Source organism: Terrapene carolina, unplaced genomic scaffold, assembly GCF_002925995.2.
Source record: "Terrapene carolina triunguis isolate 2854851 unplaced genomic scaffold, T_m_triunguis-2.0 Scaffold23, whole genome shotgun sequence".
Classification (NCBI taxonomy): Eukaryota; Metazoa; Chordata; order Testudines; family Emydidae; genus Terrapene; species Terrapene triunguis.
This window is the reverse complement of record NW_020664374.1, coordinates 5,634,462-5,653,677: the sequence shown is the minus strand read 5'-3', so window position 1 is coordinate 5,653,677 and position 19,216 is coordinate 5,634,462. Positions and strand designations below refer to the sequence as shown.

At 40.5% G+C, this 19,216-nt stretch overlaps 1 protein-coding gene across 2 annotated transcripts in view; it reads right to left on the bottom strand.

Moving 5' to 3' along the window:
- Positions 1 to 12,828: 12,828 nt before the first annotated feature.
- LOC112113612 (glycogenin-1) overlaps positions 12,829 to 19,216 on the bottom strand; it is a 38,049-nt gene continuing 31,661 nt past the window's right edge. For both annotated transcript variants that reach the window (XM_026649478.1, XM_026649485.1), the window contains exons 8-10: positions 18,443 to 18,580; positions 16,710 to 16,820; positions 12,829 to 14,134 (exon numbers count right to left, since the gene is read on the bottom strand). In XM_026649478.1, coding sequence (XP_026505263.1) covers positions 13,973 to 14,134; positions 16,710 to 16,820; positions 18,443 to 18,580 — 411 coding nt within the window. In that variant the 3' untranslated portion in view covers positions 12,829 to 13,972. The remainder of the gene's footprint in view (positions 14,135 to 16,709; positions 16,821 to 18,442; positions 18,581 to 19,216) is intronic.

The following is a 19,216-nucleotide window of genomic DNA, read 5'->3' as shown; positions in this document are numbered from 1 at the left end:
CAGATTTAGGAATGTCAATGTGGGCGGCACAGGAAAAATTCAGTGCCCAAGTTTTTTGCCAATAAGGAATCTATATTCATGGATAATCTGGGACACTAGTCCCACCAAATGCCATTGACATAAATGGTGTTACTGTCTGCACTGTTATTCTGGGGGAGCCCACATACCCCTAGTGCCTGAGCTTATAAAACTGTATCCTGATTTCAGAGGCCGTGACAAAAGATGGTTTAATTACACTCTGGGCAGGTGTAGAATGGAGGTTGAGTGTGCTTGAGGCAGATTGATGGCTCACTGGAAATGTCTACACACCTGTTTGGATGCTAGTGTCATCAATGTTGTCCACCTTGTTTGGATTGCTGTGCCCTTCACAATCTTTGTGAAGCCAGAGGTGACCCATTTCCCCCTGACTGGACCTACGACAGCAAGGGGCCACTGGATTGGTACCCTCAGCCAGAAAGTGCAGCTACCACTGAGGAAGCCAGGGATGTTTTGTGTTCTCACATTGTGGTCTTGCACAGCCCAATGGATTAGGGGGAATAGTACCTGTATGAATGTCCTTGGGGGGAGGAGGGGTAGATAAATTAACTCATTTTAGGTACAGGAGCAGTGTTTGATTGCCATGCAGTATGTAAGTCTGAATGACATGATTAATAATGAATTTGGGGTAGGGTGAGGGGGACAGCATGGTTTTACACATGGAATTTATTGATGTGAATTTCTATACTCAGTAAATACAGGAGTACTGTGGGCTTACTAACACTTAAAGCTAAAAACAAGTTCAGGAGCCATTACCTCAAATTATAATTGTTTGATATGATGCAATGATAATAAACTTCCTTGAAAACAGAGCATGCTTTATTTGTAAGCATCTAAAAATAGTGCAACACTCACATAGTGTTGGGCAGACTAGCTGCCATTACAAAACCACACACAAGGAAATGTTCAACATCCGACATAATACCCCTAGCACTGCATGTCCCCTGGGTGCATGTTCTCCTTTCCATGTTTTCCTCTCACTTGGTGGTGGGGGATGGGAGTGGAGGTTTTCACCAGAGAGAGGTTGAAGAAGGAAGGCATCCTGGGGTTTATTTGCCTTCCCCAGCTGCTCATGAGTCCTGAATGCATGGGCTGCCCTGACAGTGTCCAAGCTACTGCTGGACTAAGGGTACAGAGCAGGGTGCTTATGTTGTGGTGTGGGAGAGGCAGTAGGAAATGGTATAGTTGCAGTCATGCTGGAGAGGAGTAACTGAAACAGTTCTCGGTTAAACTCTGCTCCTGCCCAGAGCTCCTGGCACCCGTTGGGGGGAAAAAATGACACCCCACTTATGCTTTGGCAAAATGATTTTGTGATGGGCAGACTGCATGGACTATATCATGGGTTGGCAATCTCTGGCATGTGGTTCACCAGGGTAAAGCACCCTGGTGGACCGGGCCAGTTTATTTACCTGCCGTGTCCGCAGGTTCGATCACGGCTCCCACTGGCCGCGATTCACCACTCCAGGGCAACGGGGACTGCGGGAAGCGGCGCGGGCCAGGGGATGTGCTTAGGGCCAGCTCCAGCATTTCTGCTCCCCCAAGCCAAAAAAAAAAAAAAAAAAGGCCACGATCACAATCGCGACCAGCAGCAGCAGCAATGGGGGGGAGGGAGGGAGCCACTATTGGCGGCAGCAGGTCCTTCGCTCCTAGAAGGAGTGAGGGACCTGCCGCCCCCGAATTGCCGCAGGTGCCGCCCCTCTCCCTTGGCCGCCCCAAGCACCTGCTTGTTAAGCTGGTGCCTGGAGCGGGCCCTGGATGTGCTGGCCGCAGCTTCTCACCTAGGGTGACCACGTCCCGATAAAATCCCGATATCCGCCAGCAGCACTGGTTTTTTTCCCCCGCTCAGCACCCCCCCCCCATGTTTCCCGATATTTTCTTCCCCTCATCTGGTCACCCTATTCTCACCACCCCCGTTGGCCTGGAGCGGTAAACCATGGCCAGTGGGAGCAGGGCCGGCTCCAGGGTTTTGGCCGCCCCAAGCAGCCAAACAAACAAACAAACCGCGATCTGCGGTGGCAATTCGGCGGGAGGTCCTTTGCTCCGAGCAGGAGTGAGGGACCGTCCGCCGAATTGCCGCCGAACAGCTGGACGTGCTGCCCCTCTCCGAAGTGGCCGCCCCAAGCACCTGCTTGGTAAGCTGGTGCCTGGAGCCGACCCTGAGTGGGAGCTGCAATCAGCTGAACCTGCAGATGCAGCAGATAAACTGGCCTGGCCCGCCAGGGTGCTTACCCTGGCGAGACGTGTGCCAGAGGTTGCTGACCCCTGAACTACATGTAACTGAAATGGATAAGATTTAGAAATAGAAACCAACCCCCTGCAACCCAGCCGCCCCCCCCCCCCCCCCCCCCCTTCCTTCCAGGTGCCTCCATCGACCCAGGAGGAGTGATTGCAGGGTGGCTAATTTCTTGTGAGTGAAAGGAAAGTCTGAATGATCCTAGCAAACATTTGTGACTTTACAGTTGTTTATGAATGTTTGAAATTCCAAGTCCCACCATTTTGAACAAGGGGCAGGGATGCCAAGGCACTATGATACAGTCCAGCATTAGTGCCCACAAACTGGGAGCCAGGACTTAAAATATTTGCATTGCTGCTTATAGCAGAAATCCCTCCCATTAGTGTAACAATAAACTGTAAATTTGAGTCATACTTACCAAACTCTGAGGCAGCTTCTGGCTCCACCAGGATTGCTGTGGGCTTGGCAGTGGGCTATTTCTTGGGGCGGGGGGCACACACAGGAATCAAACAGCTCTTCTGAGTGAAAGTTGCTGTTGTTTCTGTGCCACAGCCTGCTCTGGGACTGGTTTCATTAAAAAGTCACTTGACGCTCCTTCCTGGGAGCCCACAGCTCTCTCCCATCAGTACCCATGCTGAATTGCAGCTGATCAGCTCATCATGATGACCTGTTGGCTCCATTCAGCTACAGAGCCCAATCAAAGTCAACATGTGGGCATGTTATTGGCAAATTGCCTGAGGTGCGGGGTCTTGTCCCTAGTCTTCCAGTACTCACTCCTCAATCTCTTAATATACTCCCTGCACTGATCGCCTGTCCCAAAAAATTTGCACAGCTGACAATTTTTTAGCCATGTGTTCATACGTGTGCTCATTCCTGGTGCCATAGGCGCTAACTCCATGGATGCTCCAGGGCTGGAGCACCCATAGGAAAAAAAATTGTGGATGCTGAGTGAACCACATAGAAATTTTTATTTGCTGTGAAATTTTCAAGAGGTCAGGGATAGAGTTGGAAAAAAAAGGGAACCAAGGACAGAGCCCTATGGAACCTCTATGGAAAGTTGGAGGGTAGATTGGGAGGATCCTCCAAAAGAGCAGGCTGAGTGATCAGCGAGGTAGGAGAATCAGGAGAGGACAAAATCGCAGAAGCCAAGAAAGGACACCCAAGAAAGGACAGCATTACACGAAAAGCTAGCACCTGTGTTAAAGGCAGCTGACAGGTCAAGGCTAGTGAGGAGTACCGTTTCTAAGATTTGGCTAAGGATGGAGGGATCATTAAAGACTTTAGGAAGAGCAGTTTCAGGTAAGTGTAAGAGGCAGGAGCCAGATTGGGCAGGCTAGGATAGAACTGGAGAAGAGGAACTCTCTGCTCCTCAAAACCCTCCCCTATGCCTCTGCTACCTTCTTCTTGCAGTCTTTTCACAGAGGCTGGCCCTGATCTGCACCACTGTCAGGTATGGGTCACCTCCAGCACCCTGTTTATTTCATGCAAAATAGTAAGTATTGCAATTATGATATAGGACTGAATACAAGTCTCCAAAAAAAAAAAGATGAAAGGGAGTTTCTTGAGGTTTCTTTTTCATGTCACTTTTCCTCTTAATAAAGGTCACAATGCAAATTGAGGCATTATTCTACACAAAGTAATTTGACAACTAACTGACGGGAGAGGTTACTGGGAGACCTGTCACAGTGTAAATATAAATTGATCTTACTAGTTGACAACATTTAAATCTACAAGCAATATCATTTTTCCTTTACCTGCCAGAGATTAAATCTGGAGCAGCTGCAATGCATTCCATTTACACAGAGAGGGAGCAGTAGAAGATTAAAAAAAGCCTGTTTGCTCAGCTCAGAAATGAAGCAGAAAATTTGTTTGTCATTTGGGTTTAAGTTGTCACCTTTACTGGGAATCAGGCCAATAATTTTTTTGAGCCAACTCCCTCTGCAACTTGCAGTAAGCAGAAGATGGAGAGGCGGGCCCAATCCTGGGTCCAGCAGTTTCTGTGACACTCAGCCAACAGCAGCTGCAAAGCTCACCTGGCTTTCACAGCTTTAGCGGTTGAAATGGCTCCCAAAGGATTGAAGCACCCCTGCAAAATGGTTGTATAAACATTATGCATTTGCCCAACTCTTCACCCTTCCAAGAGGTGGAGTCTCTTGTGGGTTGTGGCATTGTTGATTTATAATATAGCTAATCAATTAATTACACTTGTGGTTTATGAAAATATGTTTACAAGATCAAATAACACTGGTCTACAATTTGAGAAGTCGTCTGCTTCAGAGATAAAATGTGCTATTTATTATGTATTTCGATGTGCTGAATTCAAATATGACAATTAGAAACAGTAGCCAATCAGTTGTTTTAAGATATTTAAGTTTTTACATTTTATGTCTATGTATATTGTTTAGATAGGAGAGTTTTAATCATGAAAAGACAAATTGTAAACCTATGTGTTTATGGTTGCTTTACATGATAATATTTCACCTGTCCTGTTTATGTAACACTTTAAAAATCAGCAAAAGGGTTATATAAATAAAATTTATTATGAAACAAAAGGCAAAAAACTATTCTGTACATAGTTTAGTCCTATTCAGAGTCTACTTGGCGCTTCTTGGCTTGTCTCTTGTATTCATTAAATGGAGCATCTCTTGTCACTGTCCAGCAATAGTCTGCAAGCATTGATGGGCTCCATTTGCCCCGATAGTGTTTCTCCATTGTTGCAATATCCTGGTGAAATCGCACGCCATGCTCGTCGCTCACTGCTCTGCAGTTCGGTGGAAAAAAATCTAGGTGAGTGCAAAAAACGTATCTTTAGTGACATGTTGCAACCAAGGCTTTTGTATGCCTTGAGGAGGTTTTCCACCAACAACCTGTAGTTGTCTGCCTTGTTGTTTCCGAGAAAAATGTATTGCCACTAACTGGAAGGCTTTCCATGCCGTCTTTTCCTTGCCACGCAGTGCATGGTCAAATGCATCATCTCGAAGAAGTTCACGAATCTGAGGACCAACAAAGACACCATCCTTTATCTTAGCTTCACTTAACCTTGGAAATTTTCCACGGAGGTACTTGAAAGTTGCTTGTGTTTTGTCAATGGCCTTGACAAAGTTCTTCATCAGACCCATCTTGATGTGTAAGGGTGGTAACAAAATCTTCCTTGATTCAACAAGTGGTGGATGCTGAACACTTTTCCTCCCAGGCTCCAATGACTGTCGGAGTGGCCAATCTTTCTTGATGTAGTGGGAATCTCTTGCACGACTATCCCATTCGCAGAGAAAACAGCAGTACTTTGTGTATCCAGTCTGCACACCAAGCAAGAGAGCAACAACCTTCAAATCGCCACAAAGCTGCCACTGATGTTGGTCATAGTTTATGCACCTCAAAAGTTGTTTCATGTTGTCATAGGTTTCCTTCATATGGACTGCATGACCAACTGGAATTGATGGCAAAACATTGCCATTATGCAGTAAAACAGCTTTAAGACTAGTCTTCAATGAATCAATGAACAGTCTCCACTCATCTGGATCGTGAACGATGTTGAGGACTGCCATCACACCATCGATGTTGTTGCAGGCTACAAGATCACCTTCCATGAAGAAGAATGGGACAAGATCCTTTTGACGGTCACGGAACATGGAAACCCTAACATCACCTGCCAGGAGATTCCACTGCTGTAGTCTGGAGCCCAACAGCTCTGCCTTACTCTTGGGTAGTTCCAAATCCCTGACAAGGTCGTTCAGTTCACCTTGTGTTATGAGGTGTGGTTCAGAGGAGGATGGGAGAAAATGTGGGTCCTGTGACATTGATGATATAGGACCAGAAGTTTCATCCTCTTCCTCGTCTGACTCAAGTGAGAATGACTCTGGTGCATCAGGAACCAGCAGTCCTTCTCCGTGGGGTACTGGGCGTAGAGCTGATGGAATGTTTGGATAATGCACAGTCCACTTTTTCTTCTTTGACACACCTTTCCCAACTGGAGGCACCATGCAGAAGTAACAATTGCTGGTATGATCTGTTGGCTCTCTCCAAATCATTGGCACTGCAAAAGGCATAGATTTCCTTTTCCTGTTCAACCACTGGCGAAGATTTGTTGCACAAGTCTTGCAGCATGTGTGGGGCCCACCTCTTGTCCTGATCTCCAATTTTGCAGCCAAAATAAAGGTGATAGGCTTTCTTAACCATAGTGGTTATACTGCGCTTTTGTGATGCAAAAGTCACTTCACCACAAACATAGCAGAAGTTATCTGCACTGTTCACACAAGTACGAGGCATCTCTGCTCACTTTGGCTAAACAGAAATGTGTCCCTTTGCAAAATCAAACACTGACAAATAGAGCACGACACTGTATGATTTCTAGAGCGGATATACGGCAATTTGTTCAGCAGAGTGATGTAAGCTTCGTTATGATTGCATCATCCATGACTTCTAGGAATAACGATGCAATTCATATCATGTATGACGCAATACCAGCTTCAGATTGCATCATTCATTGTTTTGCCTAAAAAGCAAGTACTGTCCAAACCCAGTCATAGATTTATTCATAGATCCAGTCAAAGATGTATTTTAGTTATTTCTGGTTTAAATTGAGATCCCTTCCCTTTATAACTCACTTATCCTCCGCCCTTCCCAAGTCAAGGGTCGTATATACTGACCCAATAGCATATCTTGAAAACTAGAGCCAATCAACAATTTTAAGCATCATTTTCGTTCTCAGTGACCCAGAATTAGTAAAGTTTGACTACATTTATTTCAGAAGCATTTTGGCTGTAGAGCAGTGTAACCAGTCTGTTTTATTGCTAAAAGTCAATAAGGGTACATTACAGTGAGTTTCACTATGTTACCAATCCTTCTGGGAAACGTTTTTTTGCAACATCAGTTCATCTTACACAGGAGCGTTCCCAAAATATGCCCCCAAAACTAGCTTTTTAGATACTGTATTTATAGCATACTTGTTTACAACTTAAAAGCACTTTATACATGGCCTAAGACTGAAATTCACCAATTAGCTTTTTAGCTTGTTTTTCTGTGCATCCCGTTAGCTCTTGTTTTTGAACACCGCATTACAAACTAGTTGGACTTGTACCAGGGTAAAACATTTGTATCTTGATTTTGACAGGGTTTATATTTGCGAATGCCAGCCGTTATGTTTAGCTTGCAGGGTGTTGTGGGATATATATTTCTTGACATAAAGTAAGAGTGAAACGAATGCAAATTAGCATAATTGAACACAACATTCATATGTATATGTTAATGTAATGTGTAATGCATATTAATATGGCATGCAATATACACAACACATATTGGTTAACAGTTCCCCCACTTGTTGCTTTGATAAATATATCAGGGTGACACCTTTGCCAAATTGATACATGAAGCAGAAGTGACAGCATTTATGTGAAATCTATACTATTTTAGCAAACTGTCTAAGCAGAAGTACGTGATTGATGCAATTAAAACTAACACTTCTTGTAATGCAAGCAAAGCTTTAAATGCAACTTCTAGCCAAGTGTGGAAAACCATTAGTTCAAGGTCACCATCATGGATAAAGGTCATTCAGGGCTTGTTCTGCTTTGTGCATATAATTGCTAATCAGACTGACATGTCTTTTCAAGTTTGTAATGTTTATACGTTTAAGATTAGTGGAGCAATATGTACGTTCAAAACCAGCAGTTTTTTTTTTTAAACTTATCTTGGTACTGCAGCTTACTTTAAATCATGACTTCATTTTGAAAAACTGGAATAGGCATTATTATGGTGTGACCTATAATGCTACATACACAAGGTGCAAAACTGAAATTTGGAGTAGTGGCAGTACAAACAAGGCCTCCATACATACATTTTTATAATTATTTACTACACAGTATTGCCCATCCATATTATCGAGTTTTGCTCTCTTTTTTTTTTTTTTTTTTTTTAAACTTTTCACTTTCTGGAAGAGAAAGCTTGGAATTTTTAGTCTAATTTTAACTGTTTTAGACAAAGGAAATGCAGTGAATCTAATCTACCTGGATTTCACTAAGGCAATTGATGCAGCTCCACATGGGAAATTATTAGTTAGACTGGAGAAGATGGGGATTAATAGGAGAACTGAAAGGTGGACAAGGAAGTGGTTAAAGGGGGACTACAACGGGTCATACTGAAAGGTGAACTGTAAGGCTGGAGGGAGGTTACTAGTGGAGTTCCTCAGGGATCAGTCTTGGGATCTGTCGTGTCCAACGTTTTTATTAATAACTTGGCACAAAAAGTGGCTACATTTATGGCCATGTTATTATGCAACCCAATTAAAAGTTGATGTTGGAGTGGATCAGAAATGATGTGATGAAATGCTTGTGTCACCATTTTCAATTAAAACCTCTAAGAAAATTACCCATTTATTGGTCAACAGTCGGGTGGAGAAAAAGAGTTCACATGAAGCAGTCTGAACTTCTAATGCACTGAAAATTCAGAAGACATAAGAAAATGGATTAGTTTGGGAGGGATATTTTAAAAATGACCATTTAAAATACCCCAGATATACCACACAAGAAAAAAAATAGACCCAAGCAAAATGTTTTATGTATTTATTTGATAAAACTGAGGTAAAATACTTTCACACCAATGCAAGAACAGAAGTTAGAAAAATCTTCTTATTGATTGTACACCTCTACCCTGATATAACACGACCCGATACAACAAGAATTCGGATATTACCCGGTAAAGCAGTGCTCCGGGGCGGCGGGGCTGCGCACTCCAGCAGATCAAAGCAAGTTCAATATAACGCGGTTTCACCTATAACGCGGTAAGATTTTTTAGCTCCCGAGAACAGCGTTATATCGAGGTAGAGGTGTATTTGCAAAAAATCACAAGAATTCGAGATGGGATAAATTATAATTTCAGCTCAGTAGAGGAATTGACAAAATAATCAGATCTGTTAAAAAATAGGTACATTGCAGACATTTTCCTACTGAACCAACACATCTTTCCTGAGGCCATTGATGGTGTTAGATTTGCTGGGGCCCAGGCAGAAACTAAGGAGTGGGCCCCTCACCCACCTCCCTTACTTGCTCACACATTGGCTTCAGAAACGTTGCAGAAATCCAAAGCCTGAGCCCCATTGCACAGGGCTGAAGCCCAAGCCTGCCACACAGGCGTCCTCTGTGGAGTGGGGCCCCGGGCAATTGCCTTGCTTGCTACCCTCTAACAGCGGCCCTGCCTGAGGCTTGTAAATAAGACCAACCACCGTTAATAGTACAAGTCCCTATTACTTAACAGAATACCAGTGGAAATAAGAATTAGATATTTTTATGCTCCAGCTTTGCAAACCAAAATAGACGTAAAATTCACAGCAAAATACAGGAGGGAGTGCCCTGGCATGAGGTTAAACAGTCTTCCTACTTTCCAAGAATATTCAAACTGAAAGCCTTCGAGCATGATGTTAGGAAACGGATGCAAGAGATATTACAGGGATAGCGCTACACAGTGTTATTACTATGGTACTGGGGAAATCACCTGCAGTGTTCTCCACTTGTGGCCCACCCACACCAGATCCTAACTACTAAGCCACCCAATTGATGGTTACACTGCAAGTGAGAATTACGGATTCTAGCTGGGATTAATTATTTTGATCTTAAACATGTGAGGTGAGAGACAGATGAGCAGGTTTTAATTAAATAAAGATGTCCCCTTTAAGTGAAAGAGGGACGCTCTCCCACAAATAGCCCCTTGAGAGCTTTATTTTAATATAGCCTTTCAAAACCCCATTAATTGCTCATCTATTCTTGACGTAGATTGGACAGTAGGCTGGGGCGGCTCCAGGCACCAGCACAGCAAGAGCATGCCTGGGGCGGCAAGCCACGGGGGGCAGTCTGCCGGTCGCTGTTAGGGCGGCAGTCAGGCAGCCTTCGGCGGCATGCCTGCGGGAGGTCCGCTGGTCCTGCGGCTTCAGCGGCGGGCACGCCAAAGGCACGGGACCAGCAGATCACCCCCAGACACGCCGCCGAATCCGCGTAACCAGCAGACCGCCCGCAGGCATGCCGCCGAATGCTGCCTGACTGCCGTGCTTGGGGCAGCAAAAAACAGAGCTGCCCCTGACAGTAGGAGCTCTTTATGCCAGTCATTTATCTCTATATCCTTGTCATTATTACAATATGTCCAGCAGAGACAAGTGGTAGGTATATACAGCCCTTCCTAACTGACATTGAGAAAAGATCTGTTGTTCAGGGGAAAATCCACCCCTGAAGTTTACTCTGTGACTACACCAATGCCTCTTGCAGAAAAATCCTACTTGAATCTCCCACATCAAAGCAGACACTCTGCTGAGATGAATCAATAAAATGGTAGATTCCCACTGAGATAGATACTGGCAACTATATTTCAATACGCTTTTTGAAAATTCACTAAAATTTAGTAAATGTGTACTCAGCTCTAACAAATAACCACTCTCGAGTTTTCCTTGAAACAAAACGTGATGACAACTTGCAACTAAACAACATTCTCATGTGAAAAGAATATATTCAGTCATGTCGCCATGGGGGAAAAAAACAAATAAAAGGGAAACAATTTTTTTCTATAAAATGTAAGTCCAAACAATGAGCGGAAACTTAATTAGTCCATGAGTAGTGATTGGAGAAAAAACTTTATTCCTACTAGCTATCCCTAGGCAGACAAACATAGCTTATGTTTGCAAATACTGTTCACCAGGTACCGCTGACACTGGAGTACCAATTTAATAACAAACATATTTAAAAGTAACCAGTCACTCAAGAATGATACTCCCCAGCCACAATGGAAATTTGAACTGTAATCCTGCACCAGCCATGTGATGGACATGATTACTTCAAGCCTTTTTCCCTTTCTGATTTGTGTGTGTGACATTCACCTTAGTGCAAAGACCTATTCATCACTTAAACACGTTAGGAACTTAAGTGGTATGTAGAGACTTGGGTGAGCCTTCTGCTCTGTGGTAAGTTTCACTGTTTGATTCTGTACTTACGGATATGAGCCCTGATACTTATTTAGATGGCAGTGTAGAACTTCAGCAACATTGGTAACAAGTGACTATACAAAATATCATGAAGTTGTTAATATAATAAGCAGAGCCTAACAAACATCAGTGTTATAGATAGGTTAAAATTCACAAGACTTGGTGGAGATTCAGACCACAGCTACAAAACAAATTCACACTACATTCCCACAGTCAAACTTGCTCTAAAAATATATTGTTCAACTCTCACTCCATGAGGTGTGTCCCGCCTCTTTCAAATTCACAATAGTTGCAGTCTGCCATTGAATATTTGGTTCCCAGATCGTCACCTCATCCCTCCTCTGTACTTGGTATGTAACCACAGAAATTGCTTTGAACCATTAACCTAACAGGAGCAGAATTTGCCACTGCCAGGTGCATTAGGACAATGTGGGTGTGTTTTCAAAAGCAACTATTCAGCTATTCCTGTCCTATTTAAGCATGTAGGAGCACTTTTGAAAATCATGCCTGACATGTTTCAAAAGAACACAACTAGTCTAAGGAGGCCAAGCACCAGTGACTCAGATTTCTTCCCTGTGCACTATTCTTCCTGAGGTCATCCTCCTCATGGAGCTCATCCTCCCCACTGTTCCAACCAGTTGGGGGGGAAAAACATCAACAACTGGACCAAATCCTTTCTAAACTCCAGCCAGAAAAAACGACAAAGATTTCATTCTAAATATTAAAGATGAATTTCTCATTTAGTACATGTTACTGTGGTACATCAGACATGCCTATTAATCTAGTTTTCTTGGTAAAATACTGCATAACCACCACAGGGTGCAAATTCACATCCTAGCTCCCTGATCCCTCCTTTCACTTTAATACTTAACAGTAATAAACCTACTCTGAAAATCTTTTAGAATTACTGATTTTCCCTTTAAGTCAGTAATTTCCCCCATCATCTAATTAACATGCCCAGTAAAATATAGTAGTAACTGTACAAAACGTAGCTGCAAAAACAGGAGTTCACTTTTTTTTTTTTTTCCTCTTCTTAAAAAGGGTCTTTCAATTTAAACAATCTTCCAACTGTTTCGGTCACATTGGCAATATTCCTCATAAAACTGAGAATTCTCTTAAACATCCAAATCACTTCAATAAGAGTAAATAAGAGACAAGCTGGATAAAAGTGGAGGTAGTTAGACTCTTGAAAATGAAAATAATTCCTTACAGACACATTTATAAAAAAAAAAAAAAAAAAAGGGTTTAAAATGTTCTCTTTCTTCCACTCCTTTGGATTCTCTTGCTGCTTTCCTAGTGGATTAATTTGTGCAGGCTTTTGGAGGGGAAAAAAAGTAAAAAATAAAAGCTACCTTTTCTTTTCCTCAGTAGAATTCTGTGTACATTCCTCTTACCAAGGAGCGATATATTACGGCATTGATTTTTTTGTAAGCAGAGTTCCCAAATGATTTCATTAGATAGTTCTGCAACTTAAAAACTGGTGACACAATATGACCCAAAATGTTTAAAGAAGTCCTGCATCAAGTGTTATATAACTAATTTCTCTCTCTGGTATTACCAGAGCTGAAGTTTCAAGCTGAAATGCAAGAGTTACCAAATTAGAAAATCTGTCAAGTTTCTCAGTCTTCTGAAATGTATTTATTTTTATTTAACAACGCGATTAAAGTTACATCTAAAGGCCCAAATCTGCAAAGGAGTACCCTCACAAGTATAGTTAATACAGCACAGTCTCACTGACAGTAACTATACACACAGTTGTATTGGTTTCCGGAAATAGGTCCTTAGTTTATAGCTAATAAATAGCTGTTTTATTAAATAGGTATCAGTTATCTGTCTCAGATGCACCCAAACTGCCTGCAATATAGATAAGTACCATCTAATGGATTTAGTGCCTACGTGAAATGCAGTTTGGAGCACTGGTAAACAAATTCATTTCAAGCACCACAAGGAGGCAGAACAGCTGTTAGTTATGAAGGCCTATACAGTGTTTTTTTCTCTCTCAACCATTTAGCTAATAAAATACATAATAAAACATGAGAAACCCTGAATATACAGATTAAGGTAACGTATAAAAATCCTGTAGCAGTTTATCGCAATGATCCAAAAGAAACTACAACTCTAAAATAGATGGTAATGGTGTTACTACTGTTGCCCATTAGCTATGTACCTGAGCACCTTCCACCTAAAGTAGAAGAGCAAGTGGACTTCTTGGAGTATCCAGGTGAAGGCCTAGCCCCACTGAAGTCAACGGGAGTTTTGATTTCAGTGGAGCCAGGGTTTCCTCCTTTGGCTTTTCCCCTTTGTCAGCTTATGTATAATGGTTGATGGTGTGAATGTCACTTTGGTTCCAGTGGAAAAGCTTTCATAAAAAAGGTTTTGCAACATTTTCTAAAGGTGGAAATCCTCTAGATTAATCTAAGGATCCTCTGGAAGTTTAATGTTATCAGTTCTACTATTTTGGATATTACTGCAGAATACTATAGGACTTTTTCCTTAATGCAGGGATATCAAGTGGAGATGTCACAATTTCTGCACTACTATTTCATGAGGCACTCTAGGTCAACAATCAATATGAGGCACACACCAGAGTTAAAAAATTAGTGGTGCTATGTTTGCAATTTTTTTCTTAAAATAGAGGAGGTCCATTTTAACTTCAATATCAAAGGAAGATAACAAATATCCCAGGGGTTGCATGTACACCACAAATGCAAACAGTGGCTGGTCAATATATTGCATTACAATTGAGTCTACTTTAAAAATGTATCCAATTTCTTTTTAATATGTTCAAAAGCATCCTTCCCCATGTAGTCCATACGGCCTTCCTCCCACTTCTTCCGTTCATCTTCTGCATTTGGCTCTTCCGGTTTCAGCTGAGTGGACAGCTCAGAAATAAGATGGGTAGTCTCATCCTAGGAAAGGAGACAGGACAGTGCAAAGCAGTCACTTCATTAGCTTCATTTTAGTGATGGGCTTAAAATCAGTTTCTAAATTTTAATCATCCAAATCAAAAAGATCTTGAAGAGATTGTTCATTATGATTTCCATGATGTGGTAGCATTTCTCCAGCTGTATCACTTAGCAAAGTATCTTTGAAAGAGTCAAACATATTTCCTGGTCTTAACTCACAATCTGGCAAATTCAGAAATGCCAACAAAAAATGAGGTTTTTAATGAGGATACATATGAATAACGCTCTGCACCTGTGTAGAGTCTGAATAACTTTAGCAGGACTCCACATGGATGGAGATATCTAGACTAGCAGTCCCAGTGCCAGACTGGGATCAGAGTTTTGTCTGGTCTCCAAAGAGTTAATGGACAAGGCAGTAAGAACTCATGCTAGAAACAGCAGCATGTGTCGGACACCAGTCTCACTACCCATCCTGAAACTCTTGTAAATTTTAATTAAAAACGACCATTCAATGCACAGATAGTTTGCGCCTCTGAGGGATATTTCAAATTTGCCAATTTTGGTTTGGAGACTCAATTAGCAAAGGTTATTATGTGAATAAAAGATAATGAACAAGTACTGATCATAATTTAATCAATTAAAGGGAAATTAATACACTGTGAAAGGAATTTCATTTCTGTAATACCTATGATAGACCCACCCTGTTCCACATGCATGATTTAAACAAAAATAATATTCCAGACTGACCTAGGACCTCACCCTGTACTCCACTACTCATACAAATAGCCCTTACTCATGCAAGTATGATGATCCAGAATGCAACTGCCAATTTTCATAGCATATATCAAAGATAAAATGCATCTGTAACAAACTATTCTGTTTGACTCCAGATGAAGATCTAAGATCTTCCTTTCTGGACACATCAATTAAGCATCATTTATATAAAAAAGTATAATGTAGGGAAGAAAAATTATTAATTGACCTGACAAAGAAGTCAGTAATAAAAACCAAGGATCAGATGAATATATAGCAAAGGGTAGAATGTAAAAATTCCTAACATCTGCTTAAATAAAATCTATACGTAAAGATGATGCACAATGCACAGGTTAACGGAGATAGGGATTTTACTTTACTCTACAGTATACCATAAATCAAGTCATTTAAAGGATAAAGTGAAATTCAAGTCAAAAATACAGACAGTCTTACAAGCAGAAAAGGACGGAACAGTTCATTCAGCTTGAGAGTGCCTCCTGCTAAATTACTTCAGTCTTAATTGTCCTGATAGCATGACATAACCCCTAAGTAAAAATTAGGAAAACATGAAGCTATTTAATGTAGTGCCTCTCCAAACCATGTGGGCAGACAGCAACATTACTATAGTATTAATGGTGTATGCCTGACATGCGACTACTGATAGAAACTGAAGAACCACAGGAAGATTTCAGCAGAGATCCATGTGTTAATGAGATCCTAAATCAGATTTAGAAAAAAAAAAATAAAAATCCACAGGAAACTTATCTGGCATTGATTTTGTCTTACTTGTCTGACTGTTATACTATTGGTCATGTTTGTAAAGTATATTACTGATAATGTTTCATCAGAAATTTTACAATCTTAAAACTTTGTCTAATATTTTAAGCCTTTTCATATAGTAGCCACCAAATTTCAAATATTGTGGATTTAATACCAACCATCTAAATACTATGGCAGCTGCTAAAGGAGGAGTTGAAAGTTTGCTCCATCTGAATACACTGCTCAGGAAGGCACACCGGGAAGCAGCTCCTCCTTTGCTCATAACATCAGAGAACTGATTGTTAACTCATTCAGAAGGGTCCACATAACCCTTTGAAGCCTTGCAAGAAATTCATAATAAGGCAGCTTCAAAATAAAACTATCTTTCTGCTCAGCTCCCAATTCATTTACTTGAGGCCCAACAACCAAGGAACAAACGTTTTTACAGAGTATACTTACTCCCTGGAGATATGCACGTGACACAAAATCTGGCACTTATTTCTTAAGTAAACATAATCCCTACTAATACATGTTAACCCATTTACTTACCTTTATTACATGGATTAAAGCTAACCTTTGGATATTATTAATGACAGAAGGTTAAATATTATGGGTTAAATCCTGGCTCTGTCCAAGTCAGTAGCAAAACTCCCATTGACTTCCACGGAACCAAGATTTAACCTATTATATGTTTTATCTTAAATTATTTCAGCAGATAGTACATTTGAGCTTTAAACACCAATTATTATTGAAACAACTATTAATTACAAGATACCCAAGACTAATTTCAGAAATTTACCACTTGGGGTGGAGCAGGGGGAAATATACATTCAGATAAAAAAAAAAAAAGTACAAATATTAAAAAGAGAGCTTCATAAACAAGGACTGGAAATGGCTAAGAAATTATACAGAGAAATCATTTCTCTAGCTGCCTGATTAGCTAAGACATACTTATTTGTTAAATTAAATCATAATTAGCTGATCTCTCCCAAAATTGTGCTGGCAAAGAATGAAGTAAATGCACAAAGACTTGCAACAAGGGTTTAACACAAAGAGCTGCATATACCAGTTTCAAGGTTTGCTGAGGGGCAGGATGAAAGGCAAGCTGTTCTAATGGCTGGTCTGGCTCAGGGAGACGGACTTCAGAATTGTGTTGTTCAACTTGAGGTACAGGTGGCTGAAATGTAAAGTTTTATTAATTGTTGCTTTTTCTTCACACAGTTTTTACATTAACAGAATTTGTACAGTAGAAAATAATTTCAGCTGGAGGAGTGGGGGATGGAGAAGAGACGCTAAAAATTCAGTTTGCTCTAAGGCCAGATGAGCAATTTCGATCTACAGAACGAGAGTAGATCAAGGTGATCCATAATAGAGATAAAGTACAGAAACTGTGTTCAGGCCTACATAGGTTATCAGAAATACACAATCACCTTTTCTGGCAATCAGAGCATAGAGCCCTTAAGCTCGAGTGTCTTCTCACTTACACTCGAGTAAAACAGAAATAACTCCATGAGGTCAACGGAGTTAGGCCATTTTAAGTGAGAGGCCCTTAATCTTAATTTACATGATCTTTTGAAGCATTCATATTTTATTTTAATGAAAAATTAAATGAGTAGCTTGTATACAACTAGCAATTTAAATATATTTTAAAAAACCCAAAGAACCACGTTGTTAAGCAACATGTTTTAGAATTACCACCCAGTAGTGTATATGGTAACAGTCTGGGTCTAACAACATTCCGACACCATCAGAAAGGTCCAACAAAAATTAAAATCCTTTAAATAAATTCAGTTTTTAAAAAGCAATTTTTGCAAATAGCCCATTTGCAGTCTCTCTAAAAACTCTAAAAAAACAAAAAATACCACACTTTTCTACAGTAATGGTCAAGAAACACTAAAATAGTGATATGTTTACAACACACAAACATAGTATCATTATGAAGCGTTGACACAGATTTAGCCATTAAAAATTAGGAAAATTATATTTCATTTGACCACTGTACTGGGAGTGTAATCAGTAAAAACAAACAGCAGGTGACACTGAAGCTACAATTTGATTTACTTTTGCCCAATCTACCATAATATAGCAAGTATTATAAAACAAAAAAATGTATGGCTAGTAGCCCTGCATGGTATGAAAGTGCTATTATGGACAAGGCTTTAAGGTGCCAGGATGAACAGAATAATGTGCACCCAAGTGACCTCACTCCAGTGAGCATATAAGCAATTCCAATTAAGTAAACTGATACACACAAGTGTAAAACAAGTATTCAAAGAGGAACTCAAACTGTCTTGCAGAAGTGAACGGTACATCTATATCAAAGGAATGCAGTCTAGGAAACAGTCTTTGAGGAATACACTTAAGTTTTAAACAGAAATCTCTGTAGATATTAATGATAAAAAAGATTCCAGCTTTAAATGTATACAATGATAAGAATACTGTAATTCAATAAGGTTAACTTGGCAGTAGAATTTCCCTAGGATTTATTTAGCACCCACTAACTTGTCAATCAATATTCTCTTGACAATGTTCAATACAAATTTTTTAACTTCCAGATACATCAGAACCATTCTTGACTGAAGATTAAAGACAATAAATTTTCATGATGAGACTTGAATTCATTTCGGAATTCAAGCACTACAACTAAATTGAGGAGAATGTTATCAAGATCAAATGCTTAAATTAAATTCTGTTTAGAGGTTTATGTGTGTGTCATCATAAACACGTCCATCACTGGTAGTGCCCAATATGTAAAATATACATAGATATTCACAAGAAATAAAAAAAACTTGTATTTACAGTTTTAGTATCAAACTCTTCAGGTGGGCAAGTAGCGATGTCTATTTCAGAGGTCTGTTCTGGAAACACAGGGATTTGCAGAGAATTGATAAGAGGATTCTCATTTTTCGGTCTAATTTCATCTCCATTGAAAATGTGCTAGAAAAAACAAATCACATCACTATAAGAAGAATTTTGCAACAAACTGTTTTATGGTACGTGTGATTTAACAAATTATAAAAAATATTTACACTTTCTTCATGACACAAGGTTCTACTGTGGTATTTTCTTGTTGATTGTCACAGGCCCTATAGAAGTTAAGGAATAAAGAGCTACAGAATCTGAAGGGGTTTCTTTTATCCCCAGACTGGGGCATAGGTTTCAGTGCAAGTCTCCTACCCAAACTTTGTAGCCAATCCAACACCCATTAAAGTCAATGGAAAGACTCCCATAGATTTCAGTAAGAGATGGATCAGGCCCTTAATACAAACCTTAAAGCCATCCCTGTCCACTGAGAAGAAATTATTCAATTTCCATACTAACTTGGTTCTATTGTTTCTTTATTGTACCAAGTATTGGAGGGGCAAAAGTTAAGCAAACAAAAATTGCAAATATCCATAACCTGCAGCTCTCCTTCCCCACTTCTCCTTCCCAGTTTGCTAGGCATAAGAAAGGTTTTACAAACCGATTCTCTTCACATCAGTGGCAACAATCCAACTGATTTTATGGGCCTGTTGAAGTTTTTATGATCATCATCATCCAATTCTAAACACAGTTGTGAAAATCCATTTACAT